Source organism: Zalophus californianus, chromosome 9 (genome assembly GCF_009762305.2).
Source record: "Zalophus californianus isolate mZalCal1 chromosome 9, mZalCal1.pri.v2, whole genome shotgun sequence".
Classification (NCBI taxonomy): domain Eukaryota; kingdom Metazoa; phylum Chordata; class Mammalia; order Carnivora; family Otariidae; genus Zalophus; species Zalophus californianus.
In genome coordinates, this window is record NC_045603.1 from 120,220,554 (window position 1) to 120,237,975 (window position 17,422).

At 37.3% G+C, this 17,422-nt stretch overlaps 1 protein-coding gene across 15 annotated transcripts in view; it reads right to left on the reverse strand.

The window, feature by feature from the left end:
- MLLT10 (MLLT10 histone lysine methyltransferase DOT1L cofactor) overlaps positions 1-17,422 on the reverse strand; it is a 217,967-nt gene that overhangs the window by 85,961 nt on the left and 114,584 nt on the right. For all 15 annotated transcript variants that reach the window (XM_027593177.2, XM_027593176.2, XM_027593181.2 and 12 more), the window contains one exon: positions 3,731-3,826. In XM_027593177.2, coding sequence (XP_027448978.1) covers positions 3,731-3,826 — 96 coding nt within the window. The remainder of the gene's footprint in view (positions 1-3,730; positions 3,827-17,422) is intronic.

A 17,422-nucleotide genomic window follows, 5' to 3' on the forward strand; every position in this document is an offset into this window, starting at 1 on the left:
GCAAGGTACCAGATAACCATGAAAAATTTTAAAATGTATTTCTATGTACTAATAAGGAACAATCAGAAAATGACATTTTTTTTTTAAGATTTTTTTATTTGACAGAGAGAGAGAGAGAGAGAGACAGTGAGAGAGGGAACACAAGCAGGGGGAGTGGGAAAGGGAGAAGCAGGCTTCCTGCTGAGCAGGGAGCCTGATGCGGGGCTTGGGCTTGATCGCAGGACCCTGGGATCACGACCTGAGCCAAAGGCAGACACTTAACGACTGAGCCACCCAGGAGCCCCAGAAATTGACATTTTAAAAAAAGATCCTAATAGCATCAAAAAACATCAAATATTTAGGAATAGAGCTGAAAAAAGATGTAAAAAACCTGCACATTTGTTGCTAAGATAAAGACTTAAATAAATGAAGAGATGTACTCTTTTCATGAATCAGAAGACTCGATGTTGTTAAGACATCAATTCTCCCTCAAAATGGTTTGTAGACTCAATGCAGTTTAAATCAAAATACAGGCAATTTTATTTCTACAACTTAACAATCCGATTCTAAAATTCACATAAAAACAGAACGTTGAATAGCCACAATGACTTTGAAAGAGAAGAACAAAGTTGGAAGATGGATCCTACCAGACCTAACTGGTTATTATAAAGCTACAGTAATCAAGATTGTGTGGTATTAAATGTAAAAGCAGATAAACACATCAATGGAGAACTGATACATATATGGTCAAATGGGTTTCAACAAATGTGGGTAAAGGCAATTCAGCGGAGACATGTAGGTCTAGAAAAACTGGTTATCTATAATTCAATAGATAAGTCATTCAGTAAGTGAACTTTGATGTATAACTCACATTATATGCAAAATTTAACACAAAATGGATCAGACTTAAATGTGAAACATAAAAATATAAAATTTCCAGAAGAAAACATATTAAAAAATGTATATGCTGAGCATTTAATTAATGTTGGGGTCATGGGTTCAGGCCCCGCACTGGGGTCCACACTGGACATGGAGTCTACCTTAAAAAAAAAAAAAAGGTCCGTTGAAGCCACTGAGTGGGAAAAATACCTGCAAAAATAATGTACCTGATGAAGACTTGCATCCAGAACACATAATGGCTCACAAAATACAGTATTAAGAAAACAAACAAGCCAATAAAAAAGGGCAAGTAGCGGATAAATCTGAGCAGACCTTGACCAAAGAAAATTAAAAAATGTCAAATATGCACATGGAAAGATGTTCCACATAATGTAGTCATTAAAGAAATACAGACTGAAACCACACTGAGAAATTACTGCATACCCACTAGAAATGCTAAAATTATAATGACTGATCATACCAAGTGTTGCAGAGAATGTAGAGGAATAGGAACTCTGGTACATTGCTGGCAGAATCGTTGTGGTACAACTATTTTGGAAAATACTGGAATAGTGTCTTAAAAAATTAAGGATGCACTTACCATGTGACCTAGTTATTCCATTCCTCAGTATTTATGCAAGAAAAATCTGTCTGTATAAAGACTTCTATAATGTTCCCAGTAGCTTTATTTGTAATAGTCAAAAACTGGAAAACAATCTGAATGTCCATCAATTACTGGATAATCATTATGTCCATACAATAGCAAGTAGTCAGCAATAAAAAGAAATAAGCTACTGATACACACAACATGGATGAATCTCAAAATACTTATGCTGAGTGAAAGGAGTCAAATAAAAAAGTGTACATACTGTATGTTTCCATTTTTAACATTCTAGAAAGTTCAAACTAGAACTTTCAGATCATCATATGACTCAATACAATAGCTAGTCCTCATATTATTATGACATGGTTAACTTTTTTTTTCTTTAACTTGGCTTCCGGCATATTCATATCCTCTTGGTTTTCTTCCAAACCCTGGCCTCTTCTTCTCAGTCTTGTTGACTAGTTTCCCCTCTTCTTTCCACACTGGCACCCCTAGGGCTTCCTAAGACCTCTTCTCCCTACCTGCACTCACTCCTCCACGGGCACCCACTCTTAGGGCTTAAAGTAAACTCTATAGAGATACAACTCCCAAATTTATATCCAAAGTCTGGACCTCTTTCCCAAATGCCAGACTATGCATGCCACTGGCTAATTAACATTTCTACTTGGATGTCTAATAAATATCTCAACCTTAATGTAGGCAGAAGACCCCTGCCAAGATGTCCACATCCTAATCCTTGAAACCTGTGGTATGTTATATTACATGGCAAAAGGGCCTTTGCTAATGTAACTAAGGTTACATACTTTAAAACAAGAAAATTATCCTGGATTTTTCAGGTAGGCCCAATCTAATCTCATGAACCCTTAAAAGAAGAGAACTTTCTCTGGCGAGAAGCAGAAGAGTTGCAGCCGAAGTCAGAGAGATTCCAAGGGTGGGAAGGATTCAACAAGCCACTGCTGGCTCTGAAATGGAGAGATCCATGTGCAAGGACTGAAGAGAGCCTCTAGAACATAAGGGCAGACCCCAGTTGAGAGCCAGAAAGGAAACGGGCATAAATCTAACCAGCTGAATGAGCTTAGAAGCACTTGCTCCCAGGTGAGAACTCAGGCCATCCAACACTTTGATTTCACCTTTGAAAGACCCAGAGTAACCAGCTGAGCCCACCCAGTCTTCTGGCCTACAGAACAAGAACGTAATAGGTTTATATTGTTTTAAACTGCTAAATTTGTTCTGACAGCAGGAGGATACAAATACCATAATCCAAAACTGAATTCATCTTGCCCTCAACCTACCACACACCCACAGCCTTTCCCATCTTTGTTAACAGCAATCCATTCCCAGCCCAATACCCTTTGACTCCTTTGGATCCTCTCTTTCTCTCACACCTCTCATCTTCTCTGTGAGAAAGCTACTTTTAAATATACTCAGAATCTGATCACCTCTCACTACCTCCATTGTTAACACCATCTCTCTCTGCATTATTGTACTAATCTCCTAATGGCCTCCCTGCTTCCATCCTTGACTCTCTACAGTCTATCTGCAACGAAGCAGCCATAGATCCTTACAGAACCTAAGATAGATCATACTACATCTCAGTTCAAAATGCACCAATGGCTCACTTTTCATTCAAACTAAAAAACCAAGCCATTCCACTGGCTTTTAGAGCCCCTGCATGACTGGCCCCTTGCCCAGCCTCATTTCCTACTGTACTTCCTTCCACCCCACCCCTGTTGCCTATGTCTCCACTATTTTCCCTGTCTCCATTTATTTTCAAATTAGGCATATAATAATAATCTTAATAATATTTAACATTTACTATAATAACTGTAATGCTTCCTATGAACCAGATATTGTAATTGTTTCACATGTATTTTCTCACTCAATTCCAGTATTTCCCCCACTTTACAGAAGAATGAAACTGAGTTACAAAGAGGTTAATTAACCTAAGAGCTCATTCAGTAAGTGGTGAAGCCAGAATTCAAAATCTCAGGTGGTCAAAACCCACTCTACAGCCCAAATTCTTAATCTCAATGATGCCCCCCACAAGTAGTTAGCCTTACTCAATTACTTTCCAAAAGCAAGTATAGAATAAACAGAAGGTAGGATAAAGGACTAAGAAATGGGAATCCTAAAGTGCTTAATGTAGGGTTAAAGAGGTGGGAAAAGTTAAAGGGAACCAGGACACTGGGAATGACAACACTTCTTAAAGATAAAAGCCAGCACACAACTAGTTCTTATATGAAACAAAATATGGCACTTAAAACTTACTTTCTCTGTGGTAACAGTCAAAGAAGGAACCAATGCAGGTGATGGTTCTGGTTGCTTCTTATGTTTTTGTTTGTGTTTGTCCTTTTCTTTATATTTCTAGAAATGAATAGAAATAAAATCCAATTTAAATTTAAATCATAATCATATATATATATACAATAAAGATGAGTTTCTTTCATAATTCTGTTTAGTAATTCAAAATGTTAATGAATACTTGTCAAAAAATAAAAAGATCACTTCGGCTGATCGTGTTCTTATTTTATAAACAATACTAGTAATGTAACATTACTAGTGTAAGTTATCTTAAAGTGACTTCAACATACTTATTCTTAACCAACCTAAAATTATGTATAAACAACTGAAGCCCATAATTATTTGCTACCTTTATATCTGGCAAACTGTATTTTCTTCCTGTTAAAAACACGAAATACTTCTGTATACATTTTATAAATTGCACTTTAAAATTAACATAGCACTTTGACATGCATTATCACATTAGGATAGTGTCAGATTCTACATCACTATACGTTAAATTCTATGGCCCACAAACTAAAAACTCAGGCAAAATATTCTTTCCTAGGTTTACTCAGAAAATGAATGAAGTGGGGTGTCTGGGTGATTCAGTCGGTTAAGCATCTGACTTTTCATTTCAGATCTCAGGATCATTAGACTGGGCTCAGAGTCAGGCTCTGTGCTCAGCAGGGAGTCTACTTGAGATTTCCCTCCCTCACTCACACATGTGCTCTTTTCTCTTTCTCTTTCTAAAAATCAATCTTTAAAAAAGGAAATGAATGAATTAGTTATCTCTAAAAAAATAATCTAAAGTCGTGGTGTGCTACTTCCACTTTGAAGTACTAAAACTGATGAACTGAATGTAAGAATTCAATTAATTAGAAGTTAATTACATATTAGGAGCCCAACTTTATTTAACGACAAAAAATTTTAACCAAATTGTTTTCATTTGTTCGAATCGATATGTAAGAATCAGTATTGAGTGTGAAATTTACTATCCTTTACATTTTAATAGTGACAGATCTTAATAATGATCTGCTAATCATGCATCAGTTTCTTTGCATCTATACAAAAATACTGATTTGAAGGGGCATGCACACTCCTCCCAACATAAGATGTCCTCTTCTCTACCCACATAAACCTGGTTAGCTTTGTGACTTGCTTTGGCCAAGAGGATATGGCACAGTGATGTACATGTTCAGAAGCTCAAAGCTTTAAGAAGTCTTAAATGGCTTCCACTTTTGCCCTTTGGATTCCAGCCCCCATGTAAATAATGAGTTCATACTCTCTAACAGAGAAGCCAAGTAGACACTGAGACTCTATGGAGAACTGAGGCATCCCACCCTACAGCCAGCACCGGACATGTGAGTAAGACTGTCTTGCTGGAATTATTTAGTAAAACACTTAAAATGTCAAAAGAATAAAAAAAATAAAATAAAATAAAAACCCTATCTTACACCACCGCACCAGTCACCAGTTGAATGTAGCCCCATGGGTAAACCCAGTTGATACCACATGAAAGAAAGATGAATTGTTCCTGATGAGCCCTGCCTGTTATAAGCCACTCTAAGTTGTGGGGTGTTTTCTCAAGCAACAGTAGCTAACTGAAACAGGACTAGAATCCACAATTGGGTAATTTATAAATATAAGGCTCAAATGATCCTGGGGTCTGTAAGTTCTCTATCAATATTTTTCTCCCGTAAAGATAATAAAGGGGGATGCCTGGGTGGCTCAGTCGTTAAGCGTCTGCCTTCGGCTCAGGTCATGATCCCAGGGTTCTGGGATCGAGTCCCACATCAGGCTCCCTGCTCTGCGGGAAGCCTGCTTCTCCGTCTCCCACTCTCTCTGCTTGTGTTCCCTCTCTTGCTGTCTCTCTCTGTCAAATAAATAAAATCTTAAAAAAAAAAAAAAGATAATAAAGAAGGCTTTTCTGTCCTTCCTGTTCTACTTCCCATAATGGCTTTTATTCATCAAGGGTAGAAGAGCTGGGATGATTTAATAGTAAATGACCCAACAAGGCAAACAAACATTTAAAACACGGAAACTACTTGAGAGTAAAAGGCAAAGTATGCACATGTACACACAGGAGAATATGAACATACTGAAATCATCATGGAATTAAACAGAACTCTGGTCCTATGTGATACATCAAGAAATGTATCCTGAGATGAGGCCTACAAATATTCAGTGTTAAAAGACTGAACACATTAAATTATTACTCTGTAAAGTAACAATCAGAGCAGTATGATTACTTTCATTAAAGAGATAGGCTGATTTTTCTCTGGAAAATAGTTTGGAGGTTCCGCAAAAGGTTAAAAATAGAACTCCCTTTGATCCAGCAACTGCATTACTAGATATTTACCCAAAGGATACAAAAATACAAAAAATACTGATTCGAAGGGGCACGCACACCCCAACGTTTGTTAACAGCATTATCAACAAACTATGGAAAGAGCCCAAATGTCCACAGACTGATGAATGCATAAAGACGTGGTATATATATATCCACAATGGAATATTACTCAGCCACAAAAATCTTAACATTTGCAATGATGTAGATGGAGCCAGAGAGTATTATGCTAAGTGAAATAACTCAGAGAAAGACAAATACCATATGATTTGACTCATATGTGGAATTTAAGAAACAAAACAAATGAAGATTGGTGCGGGGAGGGAGGCAAACCAAGAAATAGACTCTGGAGGGGACATGATGGGGGGATGGGGTTTTGTTATTTTTTTAAGATTTTATTTATTTATTTGACAGAGAGAGACACAGCAAGAGAGGGAACAGAAGCAGGGGGAGTGGAAGAGGGAGAAGCAGGCTTCCCGCAGAACAGGGAGCCTATGCGGGGCTCGATCCCAGGACCCTGGGATCATGACCTGAGCCGCAGGCAGATGCTTAACCAACTGAGCCACACAGGCGCCCCTGGGGGGATGGGTTTAAATACGTGATGGGGATTAAGGAGGGCACTTGTGAGGAGCACTGGGTATTGTATGTAAGTGATAAATCACTAAATTTTACATCTGAAACTAATATTACACTTTATGTTAACTAACTAGAATTTAAATAAAAATTTGGAGAAAGATTTAAGAGAGAGAGAGACAGGTTGATTTAATACATCAGTAGAACAAAACGAATTTCCAGAAAAAGACTCAATAATATGTAAATATTTAGCAAAATATAAGGAAGGGTTTCCAAATCTGTAGGGAACAACTAAAATTACAAAATAATGGTACTGGAAAACCTGGTTAATAATCTGGGGAAAAATATCTTATTAAAAGTAAAACAAAATCCAGATGGATTCTTTTAAAGCGTTAAGTGACAAAATAATCTACAAGTCTGGCAGAAAATATTTTTGAAATCTTTAACTTTTAGGAAGAAAAGACTCTTCTAAGTATAAACACAAAGTAAGAAATTAGGAAGGGAAAAAGCAGTTTAGTTATTCAAATTTAAAATGCTTCTACATTTAAAAACCATTAAAAAGCAAAATCCTGGAAAATGAGTAAAATTAATATGTCCTATATTTCAGCACTGTTTAAACTTTTTTACAAATAAATAAAAAAGATAAATGCCACAGAACAATGTACAAAGGACAGTTCATGAAAGAAATAGTCACTGAACAACAACAAATGTGCAACTCAACCATTAAAGAAGTAAAGGTAATATTTTTCTCTCACCTAGTGATCAAAATTGTTGGGTTTTGTTTTTGATGATATGACCCAATGTTGACCCGGCTATAGTGAAATGATATATATATAAATATGTGAAGGACAATTTTAAAAGCAAGAATTAGAAACCATAAAAATGCTTTTTGTCCTAGTAATTTCACCTCCAGGAGGCGAACAAAGGTTTAAATACAGTTTATTATAGTACTATTGGCAATGAGAAAAAAAAAAAAAAACTGAAAACAATCTGAATATGCAAAAAGAGATATGATTGAAAAAATTATTATAAAACCACATAATGGCCATTAAAAGAGGTATGTTCTGTAGGAATACTTAGAGATTGAGAACAATGGTTAATATGAGTTTGTTTTTAAAATGTATTATGCATGGAGAGAAAACAACCAGAAGGAAATAAACCAATACTGGATATTTTTTATGTAAAGCCATAGGTCAGGACAACCAGTGTCACTCCCAAGTCAATCAGTGTGCACAATGAACAATAAAAATAATCAGAATTATACAAATACATAAGTTATCTCATTTAATCCTTAAAAGAGCCCTGCGAGGACCCATTTTCATAGATCAGAAACAAATCGCTTAAACAACCACAAAGTAGATTCTTTTATCTACACTCCCAAAGAAACTTAACCTAAACTTTTAAAAAGCAGACTTTTTAATTTTAATGTTAATCACCATATATTACATCATTAGTTTCTGATGTAGTGTTCCATGATTCATTGTTTGCGTATAACACCCAGTGCTCCATGCAGACTGTGCCCTCTTTAATACCCATCACCAGGCTCACCCATCCCCCCACCCCCCTCCCCTCTAGAACCCTCAGTTTGTTTCTCAGAGTCCATAGTCTCTCATGGTTCGTCTCCCCCTCCGATTTCTCCCCCTTCATTTTTCTCTTCCTACTTTTATTTTTTTAACACATAATGTATTATTTGTTTCAGAGGTACAGGTCTGTGATTCAACAGTCTTACACAATTCACAGTGCTCACCATAGCACATACCCTCCCCCATGCCTATCACCCAGCCCCCCGTCCCTCCCACCCCCACCACTCCAGCAACCCTCAGAGTTTGTTTCCGAAGATTAAGAGTTCCTCATATCAGCCCTATACATGTCTTTCTCTGATTGACTTATTTCGCTTAGCATAATACCCTCTAGAAAAGCAGACCTTTTTTAATTAAAAAAAATAGATAAGGTATCCATGATGAGAAATTTTAACATGGAAATTTAAAAGAGTGGGGAAAGGAAGGAACGAAAAGGAAGCAAAGAAGGAAGGGAGAGAAAAATTTCTATTTTAAAGTAGCTTTAGGGACGCCTGGGGGTGGCTCAGTGGGTTAAGCGTCTGCCTTCAGCTCAGGTCATGATCCCAGGGTCCTGGGATCGAGTCCCGCATCGGGCTCTCTGCTCCACGGGGAGCCTGCTTCTCCCTCTGCCTCTGTCTCTCAAGAATAAATAAATAAAATCTTTAAAAAAAAATAAAGTAGCTTTAAATCCACAATGAACTATTTTCCATGTAAAGAAACTAAGGAATGAGTTATACAGGAGTTTTTAACCTACATTTAGAGTTTCCATGTCCAAACTGGAAGGGGTGAAGAAATTCTGAAAGGAAAATTAAAGGATAAGACTGTAGAGATAATACTTAAATTCACGTCTTCAGACCCAAAGAAATTAAACAGATCTCAGAGAGTTTTGAAAGTACACATACAATCACTGAACCACTAACAGAAATGTTTAGGATAAATTAGAAAGTAAATTCTAGAAGGAATGCAATCTCGAGCTTGAGCTTACCCCCAGAAAAATTCTAGGGTAAATTTTTTTTTAAGATTTTTTTTTTTTTATTCATTTATTTGAGAGAGAGGGAGAGCACAAGCAGGGGGACCAGCAGGCAAACGGAGAAGCAGACTCCCCACTGAGCAAGGAGCCCTAACACAGGGCTCGATCCCAGGACCCTGGGATCATGACCTGAGCCCAAAGCAGATGCTTAACCACCTGAGCCAGGCGCCCCCTACAGTAAATTTTTAACAAAGGTTAAAAAGGCTAGTATGTAGTAAAGAATTTCATTATCACTAAGTGCCAAGAAGAGTTCATCAGGGAGCTTAATATTAGAAATTAATACATAGTCATAACATAAGAAAGAAAATGAGTTATTTTAACATAATTCAATTCTGTGTTGGAATTGAGTGAATTTCCAAAAAGGAAAGAGTGCCTATGTTCAAATAACTCTCAGCGCTTAAAAAGGTGATGTGAAATCACATTATACTTTTCCAGTGTTAAACAAGTAAAAAAACAAATGAACAAAAACCAGCAAAAAATAAATAAGTAAATAAAATAAGAAAGCCAACAGCAAACAAAACTGGGGAGATGGGAAAGGCAGATAATAATTCATTAAACAAAAACTGGCAACCAAGCAATGAAATAAGAGATTTTAGAAACAGAGCAGAAATTCTCCTGGTCTGAGCTATAATATTCAACTGTTAATCCTCTTTCCAATTCCTTGCAATTCTTAGAATACCACAAAAACTCCCAAATTTGGAAAGAAGAAATCTTTTATCTTTTTGTTATCCTGCCTCCTTAATTTGTTCTTTTTCTGTCTAAGGAGTAGGACCAGCTTCAGGGCAGAAATAGGAAAAAGCAGGAGAGAAAGACATGAAGAGTGATGAGGTGCTCTTTGAAAGTCAAGGATCTAGGCTAAGAATGAGTTACATAAAATCTTAGGGTATTATCCCATAGGAATGAACCCCCACACAGCGGAAGATTAAAATCTAGTATAAGACATTTAATCAACTATTTAAAAAGAGATCTGAGCCTGCCCTACCATTCCCTCTGGCTTCAGAAAGAGGCAAAAATACTTATTAGTCTCACATACCTCAACATAATAAAGACCTTATATGAAACATCCACAGCCAATATCACACTCAATGGTGAAAAACTGAGAGCTTTTCCCCTAAGATCAGGAACAAGATGTCCACTCTGACCACTTTTAATCAACATAGTACTGGAAGTCCTTGCCACAGCAATCAGACAACATAAATACATAAATGGCATCCAAATTGGTAAGGAAGAAATAAACTCCTTATAGATGACATGATGCTATATAGAGAAAACCTGAAAGACTCCAACAAAAAACTACTAGAACTGATAAATGAATTCAGGAAAATCAAAGGATACAAAAATCGGCGTACAGAATCCGCTCCATTCCTATACACTAATAATGAAGCAGTACAAAGTGAAATTAAAACAATCCCACTCACAACTGCACCAAAAATAATAAAATATCTAGGAATAAACTCAACCAAAGAGGTGAAAGACCTGTACTCTGAAAACACTGATGAAAGTCAAAAGAATGCAAAGAAATGGAAAGACATTCTACGCTCATGAACTAGAAGGACAAATATTGGTAAAATGTCTATACCACCCAAAGCACTCTAAACATTTAATCCCTAACAAAATAATGACATTTTTCATATAACCAGAACAATCCTAAAATTTATATGGAACCACAAAAAGATCTCGAATAGCCAGAGCAATGTTGAAAAAGAAAAACTAGAGGTATCATAATTCCAAATTTCAAGTTATATTACAAAGCGGTTAGTAATCAAAACAGTATGGTATTGGCATTAAAAACAGACACACAGATCAATGGACTAGAACAGAAAACCCAGAAATAAATCCACAATTTTAATGACAAAGGAGGAATGAATATGCAAAGGGGAAAAGACAGTCTCTTCAACAATTGGTTTTGGGAAAATTAGCCACATGCAAAAGAATGAAATGGGACCACCTTCGTTCACCATACACACATAAAAAAAAACCTCAAAATGGATTAAAGACCTAAATGTGTGACCTGAAACCATAAAAATCCTTGAAGAGAACACAAGCAGGAATTTCTGTGACATCAGCCATATCAACATTTTTCTAGATATGTCTCCTGGGGCAAGGGAAATAAAAGCAAAAAATAAACTATTAGCTCTACATCAAAATAAAAAGTTTCTGAACAGTGAAGGAAACAATCAAAACTAAAAAGCCCACTGACCTCTGTAAATGACATATCCGATAAAGGGTAAGTTATCCAAAATATATAAAGAACTGATACAGCTCAACACCTAAAAAAAATAATCCAATTAAAAGAGGCAAAAGACACGAACACACATTTTCCCAAAGAAGACATACAAGTGACCAACAGACACATGAAAAGATGCTCAACATTACTCAGATCGGGGAAATGCAAATCAAAACTACAGTATCAGCCTGTCATGGCTAAAATAAAAAAACACACCAAACAAGAAATGTTGGCAAGGATATGGAGAAAAAGGAACCCTCTTGCACTGTTGGTAGGAATGCAAAGTGGTGCACCATTCTGGAAAACAGTAAACGGAGGTTCCTCAAAAATTATGATCTATGATCCAGTAATTGCATTATTTGGTATATACCCTAAAAAATATAAAAACACAAATTCAGAAGGATACATGCTCCCCTGTGTTCACCGAAACATTACTTACAGTAGCCAAACCATGCAAGCAGCCCAAGTATCCATCAAAAGGTGAATGGATAAAGAAGATGTGGTATATATACACAATGGAATATTATTATTCAGCCATGAAAAAATGAAATCTTGGCATTTGCAACAACATGAATGGGGCTAGAGAGTATAATGCTAACAGGCAAAATAAATCAGTGAGAGAAGGACGAAAACCATATGCTCTCACTCATATGTAGAATTTAAGAAATAAATGAGCAAAGGGAGGGGAAAAAAAGAGCAAGAGAGACAAACCAAGAAACAGACTCCTTACTACAGGGAACAAACTGATGGTTACCACAGAGTAGGTGGGTGGGGATGGATGAAATGGCGGACAGGATTAAAGGGTACATTATCATGATGGAAAAAAAATACTTCGCCCTCAAACCCTAGCCTCAAAAATGGTGAGAAGAGATTCAAGAAATTACCTAAATTATAGTGGAGCAAATGCCTAGAGCCTCCCAAACATGAGTAAGATGAAAAACTATTGCACAGCCAAGAGACTACAGCCAAAAAAAAAAAAAAAAAATATATATATATATATATATATATATATATATAAAGAGCATAACATGCATAAGATAACCAAAACTCTCAACCTAGGAGTAAATATAACCCAGCATAAAAGTATTTCTCAAAACTGCCCCCATGCTAAATAAAACTTACTTTGAATATAAATTCATACGAAACTCAAGAATGAAATGACAAAACAGAAAAAAGATAAATCAGGGACTGGGAACCAAATAATTTAAAAACTAAAAGAGAACAGATAAACAGAAACAGCAAGGAATAGAATAAACATTATTGAAAATAAAAACAGTGCTAAAAGGCTTGAAATAATCAGAGTGTACAAATGAAAAACAGCAGATATTAAAGCAGTTGAGAGGAACTAATAGCGGAAATGCGGAGAAAGGGGAACCCTCCTACACTGTTGGTGGGAATGCAAGCTGGTGCAGCCACTCTGGAAAACAGTATGGAGGTTCCTCAAACAGTTGAAAATAGAGCTACCCTATGGCCCAGGAATTGCGCTACTAGGTATTTACCTCAAAGATACAAATGTAGGGATCCAAAGGGGCACCTGCACCCCATTTATAGCAGCAATGTCCACAATAGCCAAACTATGGAAAGAGCCCAGATGTCCATCGACAGATGAATGGATAAAGATGTGGTATATATACACAATGGAATATCAGCCATCAGAAAGGATGAATACTTGCCATTTGCATCACCGTGGATGGAACTGGAGGGTGTTATGCTGAGTGAAAGAAGTCAATCAGAGAAAGACAATTATCATATGGTTTCACTCATATGTGGAATATAAAAAACAAAACAGAGAAGCATAGCAGAAGGACAGGGAAAATAAAACAAGATGAAATCAGAGGGGGAGACAAACCGTAAGAGACTCTTAATCATAGGAAACAAACTGAGGGCTGCTGGAGGGGGGAGGGTGGGCATATGGGGTAACTGGGTGATGGACATTAACAAGGGCACAGGATATAATGAGTTATATAAGACTGATGAAAAATTGGGGCGCCTGGGTAGCTCAGCTGGTTAAGCGTATACATTCAGCTCAGGTCATGATCCCAGGGTCCTGGGATTGAGTCCCACATTGGGCTCCCTGCTCAGTAGGGAGCCTGTTTCTCCCTCTCCCTCCACCGCTCCCCCACTTGTGCTCTCTCTGTCAGATGGCGCCTGGGTGGCTCAGTCGTTAAGTGTCTGCCTTCAGCTCAGGTCATGATCCCAGGGTCCCGGGATCGAGCCCCGCATCGGGCTCCCTGCTCAGCGGGAAGCCTGCTTCTTCCTCTCCCACTCCCCCTGCTTGTGTTCCCTCTCTCGCTGTCTCTCTCTCTGTTGAAAAATAAATAAAATCTTTTAAAAATTTTTTACAAATAACATAAAAAAAAGACTGATGAATCACTGAAGTCTACCTCTGAAACTAATGATACACGATATGCTAATTAACTAAAAGTAAATTAATTTTAAAGAGAGAGAAAGAGGAATACATACAGAAAACAAAAATAATCAAACATATGGATAATTCATGTCCCTAAAGTAGAGAATCCAAGGAATGGGGAACAAAAGATATAGTCAAACATAAAAGTTGACAAAATAAATCATTCTAAAAAACTCTTGTTATAGAATGTTTAACAGCAAGACTTACTGTAATTAAACTTAGTAGAATACAAGGGGCAAGTGGGCAGGGAGGGGGACGCCAAGGATTGTCTTTGGTCTTCTCCACGGCAATATTCCAGGCCCACTGTTTAAATTCTTAGGGGAAATAAAGTGTGACCCAACGATATTATATACAGCCAAGATACATAAATTCTAAAAGGAAGAAAGATGTTCCACTATGAAAAAACTCAAGAGAAGGTCCTAAGAACTTATTCTTGAAAAAAACTTGACAATAAAATTCAGCCAATTTAAGAGATGATATAAAGAACTTACTGGAGAAGCTGTGGTAAAAGAACTGGTAGTGACCATCTAACAAATTTAAATACAAAACAAACCTAAAAAAACCGAGGAAGTAACTGTTTACAAACCTGAAAGATGCAACATAAACATCTTAAAAAACAAACTGGATAGCAGGAAACGAACGAGAGCAGCACGAGGATGTTAAGGCTTTCATAGCAGGCCTTGATACAGATTTTGAAGCATTTAGTTAATAACAGAACATAACAGTTTGCCACCAAACAGTAATTATACATAAATCTCTTCCTTGTAGATAAAGTTCCTGATTTTCTTTGGCTAATCACTCTCTCATATCCTCATGAAAGTGGCGTCATACTCCAACCCAGAAGTGAACATGGGTGTGTCTGAGCCAATTAAGATAAATCTATTCTCCTCAGTCACTGGCTGCTTTAGGTCTAGGAAAGGTTGAGGTTGGGATAATAAATTAGACGGGGGCATTTTCTGTGATACGGCTGTGAACATTCTTTTCTCTCTTTTAAGATTTATTTATTTGAGTGCGGGAGCACTCGCACACAAGTGGGGGAGGGGGAGAGAATCTTGAAGCAGACTCCTGCTTGAGCACAGGGCCCCCACATGGGGCTCGATCTCATGACTCTGAGATCATGACCTGAGCTGAAACCAAGAGTCAAGAGTCGGTTGCTTAACTGCACCACCCAGGTGCCCCCCACTGTTCTCTTTCTTAATAAGGTACTCCCTTCCTGCCGTCAGATGCTCAGGTATTACACCAAACCCTTGGAACAACTGCAGTGACCTGGCAATCATGCTTAGAAAAGTCAAGAAAACCACAAAAAAACACAATGCCCTGCCACTCTTGGATTGGCTACTGACAAATTAACCAATCTTATAAAAGTCTAGTCTTTAAACTTAGGCAAAAACAGCAAATTCCCTATTGCTTTAGCAATATTCTGTTATAGCTGAGAGCATCTGAACTGGAAAGATAATGTTTTTGTTTGGTTTTGTAATCTTTTATTACACACACTTCAAGTTGTATTTAAGGAAATAACATCTCTTGTGGTAAGAACATTTTATTTGAAGTTCAATAATGTTACCTATTTTACTTCACTTTCTTTTTCTTCGATATAACCAGCTATATCGGACTTTAATGTTTTTTAAATATTAATAGCACTGCATCATCTTAACAAAATAACTTTTATCAATCTAACCATCCTAAGTCTATATATATATATATATATATATATGTATAAAAATGACATCTAGAAAGCTTACTTAGTAAGTAATGATGGCTATTTCTGAATGGTGGATACTGGAGTGGGTGTTTGGTTTTCTTTTTTAATTAACCTGAGATTTTTATTTATTTAAGATCTTATTTATTTATTTATTTGATACAGAGTGCACGCGCGCACACAAGCAAGTGGAACGGAAGGTGGAGGGAGAGGGAGAAGGAGGCTCCCCACTGAGCAGGGAGCCCAATTACTTGCAATTTTTAAAATGCTCTGCCTTGTTTGAATTTTTTGTAATGACATATGGCTTAACAAAAAGAAGGGCTAAAATGAGGTATGCCAGCTATTCACCAAACCCGTTTCTTTTTCTTACTTAGAACAAGATACTTCCCAGCTTCCTTTACAGTTATATGTGGTCTTTACGTTCTAGCCAAATGCAACCTAAATGAAAACTGATGTTAATTACCTCTGGGCATGGTCCTTAACAGCCCCAACAGTTTAGTGTCCATGTTCCTTTCTCTTCCAGAGATCAATGCAAATGACCATCACAGCCACAGAAGCAACATCAAAAAGAACGCTAAGTCACAAGATGGAAGGAAACTAATTCCCTGATTCATGACTTGGAAAAAAGCTGTCTGCCAATCAAGAACACCTGTTTTGGACTTAGTTGTTAATGAAAAATAAACACTGTTATTAAGCCAACAGATAATTTGAGAATTGTTATGTGTCGGGAGACAATTTTATGTGAATCTCTACAGTTTTCTCTGCACGTCTTGCGAGTGAGGCAATAACTTACCGGTTGTTTTGGACTATCTTTTCAAGGTTGTTTGTATAATGAACAGACTAAGATGAGTGTCTCCTTTAGGAGCAAAGGGCAGCCATGCTTACTGTCCATTACAAAAGATTCAGATGCCTAAACTTGGGGTTCTTCTACAGCAATGCAACAGACTGCAGGAGCAGATGTCATATGGCCCTCTCTGTGTTGCCCTACGGAAACTGGGTCTTGGGGGAATGGTGCAAAAATCCTGATCCTATGGTCACTGGGAGTACTGTGTAATTAACTGTCCTTCATCTCTGAGCCAGGATTCTCCTGTCTCCTAGCTAGTTACTAGTAGGGTAATCATGAACCTCTTACACAGCTCATGACAGCTTGGTGATAAGAACATGATGCTGTTAGAGATACGGCTTTCTGGAAGAGGAAGGGTAAGAGCATCACAGGCCAATTAATGAAACTTGAGGAAAGTGGGAATGGTAACAAACATATTAAGTACACCGTATGGTCAATCAGGCAGTAAATAAATGGTCCTCTATTTTGTTGCTTTATTAGGAGAAGGATTTGAGGAGATGGTTCCAGGCTGAGAAGACAGCCATCTAAATGATGTCCTGGTGGGTTGCTAACCCTTTTCCAGGTAGGAGGACTTCCTTGACAATCTGGCAGTTGGCTTCAGTTCCATCCAGTTGTAATAATAAGATTCATTATCAATATAGATTCATCCTTGGTGGACAAAAGGTTCCAACCCATTTCAGATAACAGTTACAGAGACACTGACCTCTACTGAACGTGAAAGGAGGAAAAACTACCAAGCAACCATAATGGGCAGACATGAGGCAAATCATAAGAACTCTCAATTAAGAATAAACTAGTATTATACTCATAATTTTTCATCACAAAAGCTTTCCAATCTACCTGTTGCCTGAAAGACTTAGTACAAAGTAATTCCTTACCTACTGTTGGTTGACCTAAAACTTATTAGTGCCTATTTGGTTCCCATATTTGAGTAATATACTTCATGATGAAGTAAATGGTTAAACGTAAGAAACTGAATAAAAACATT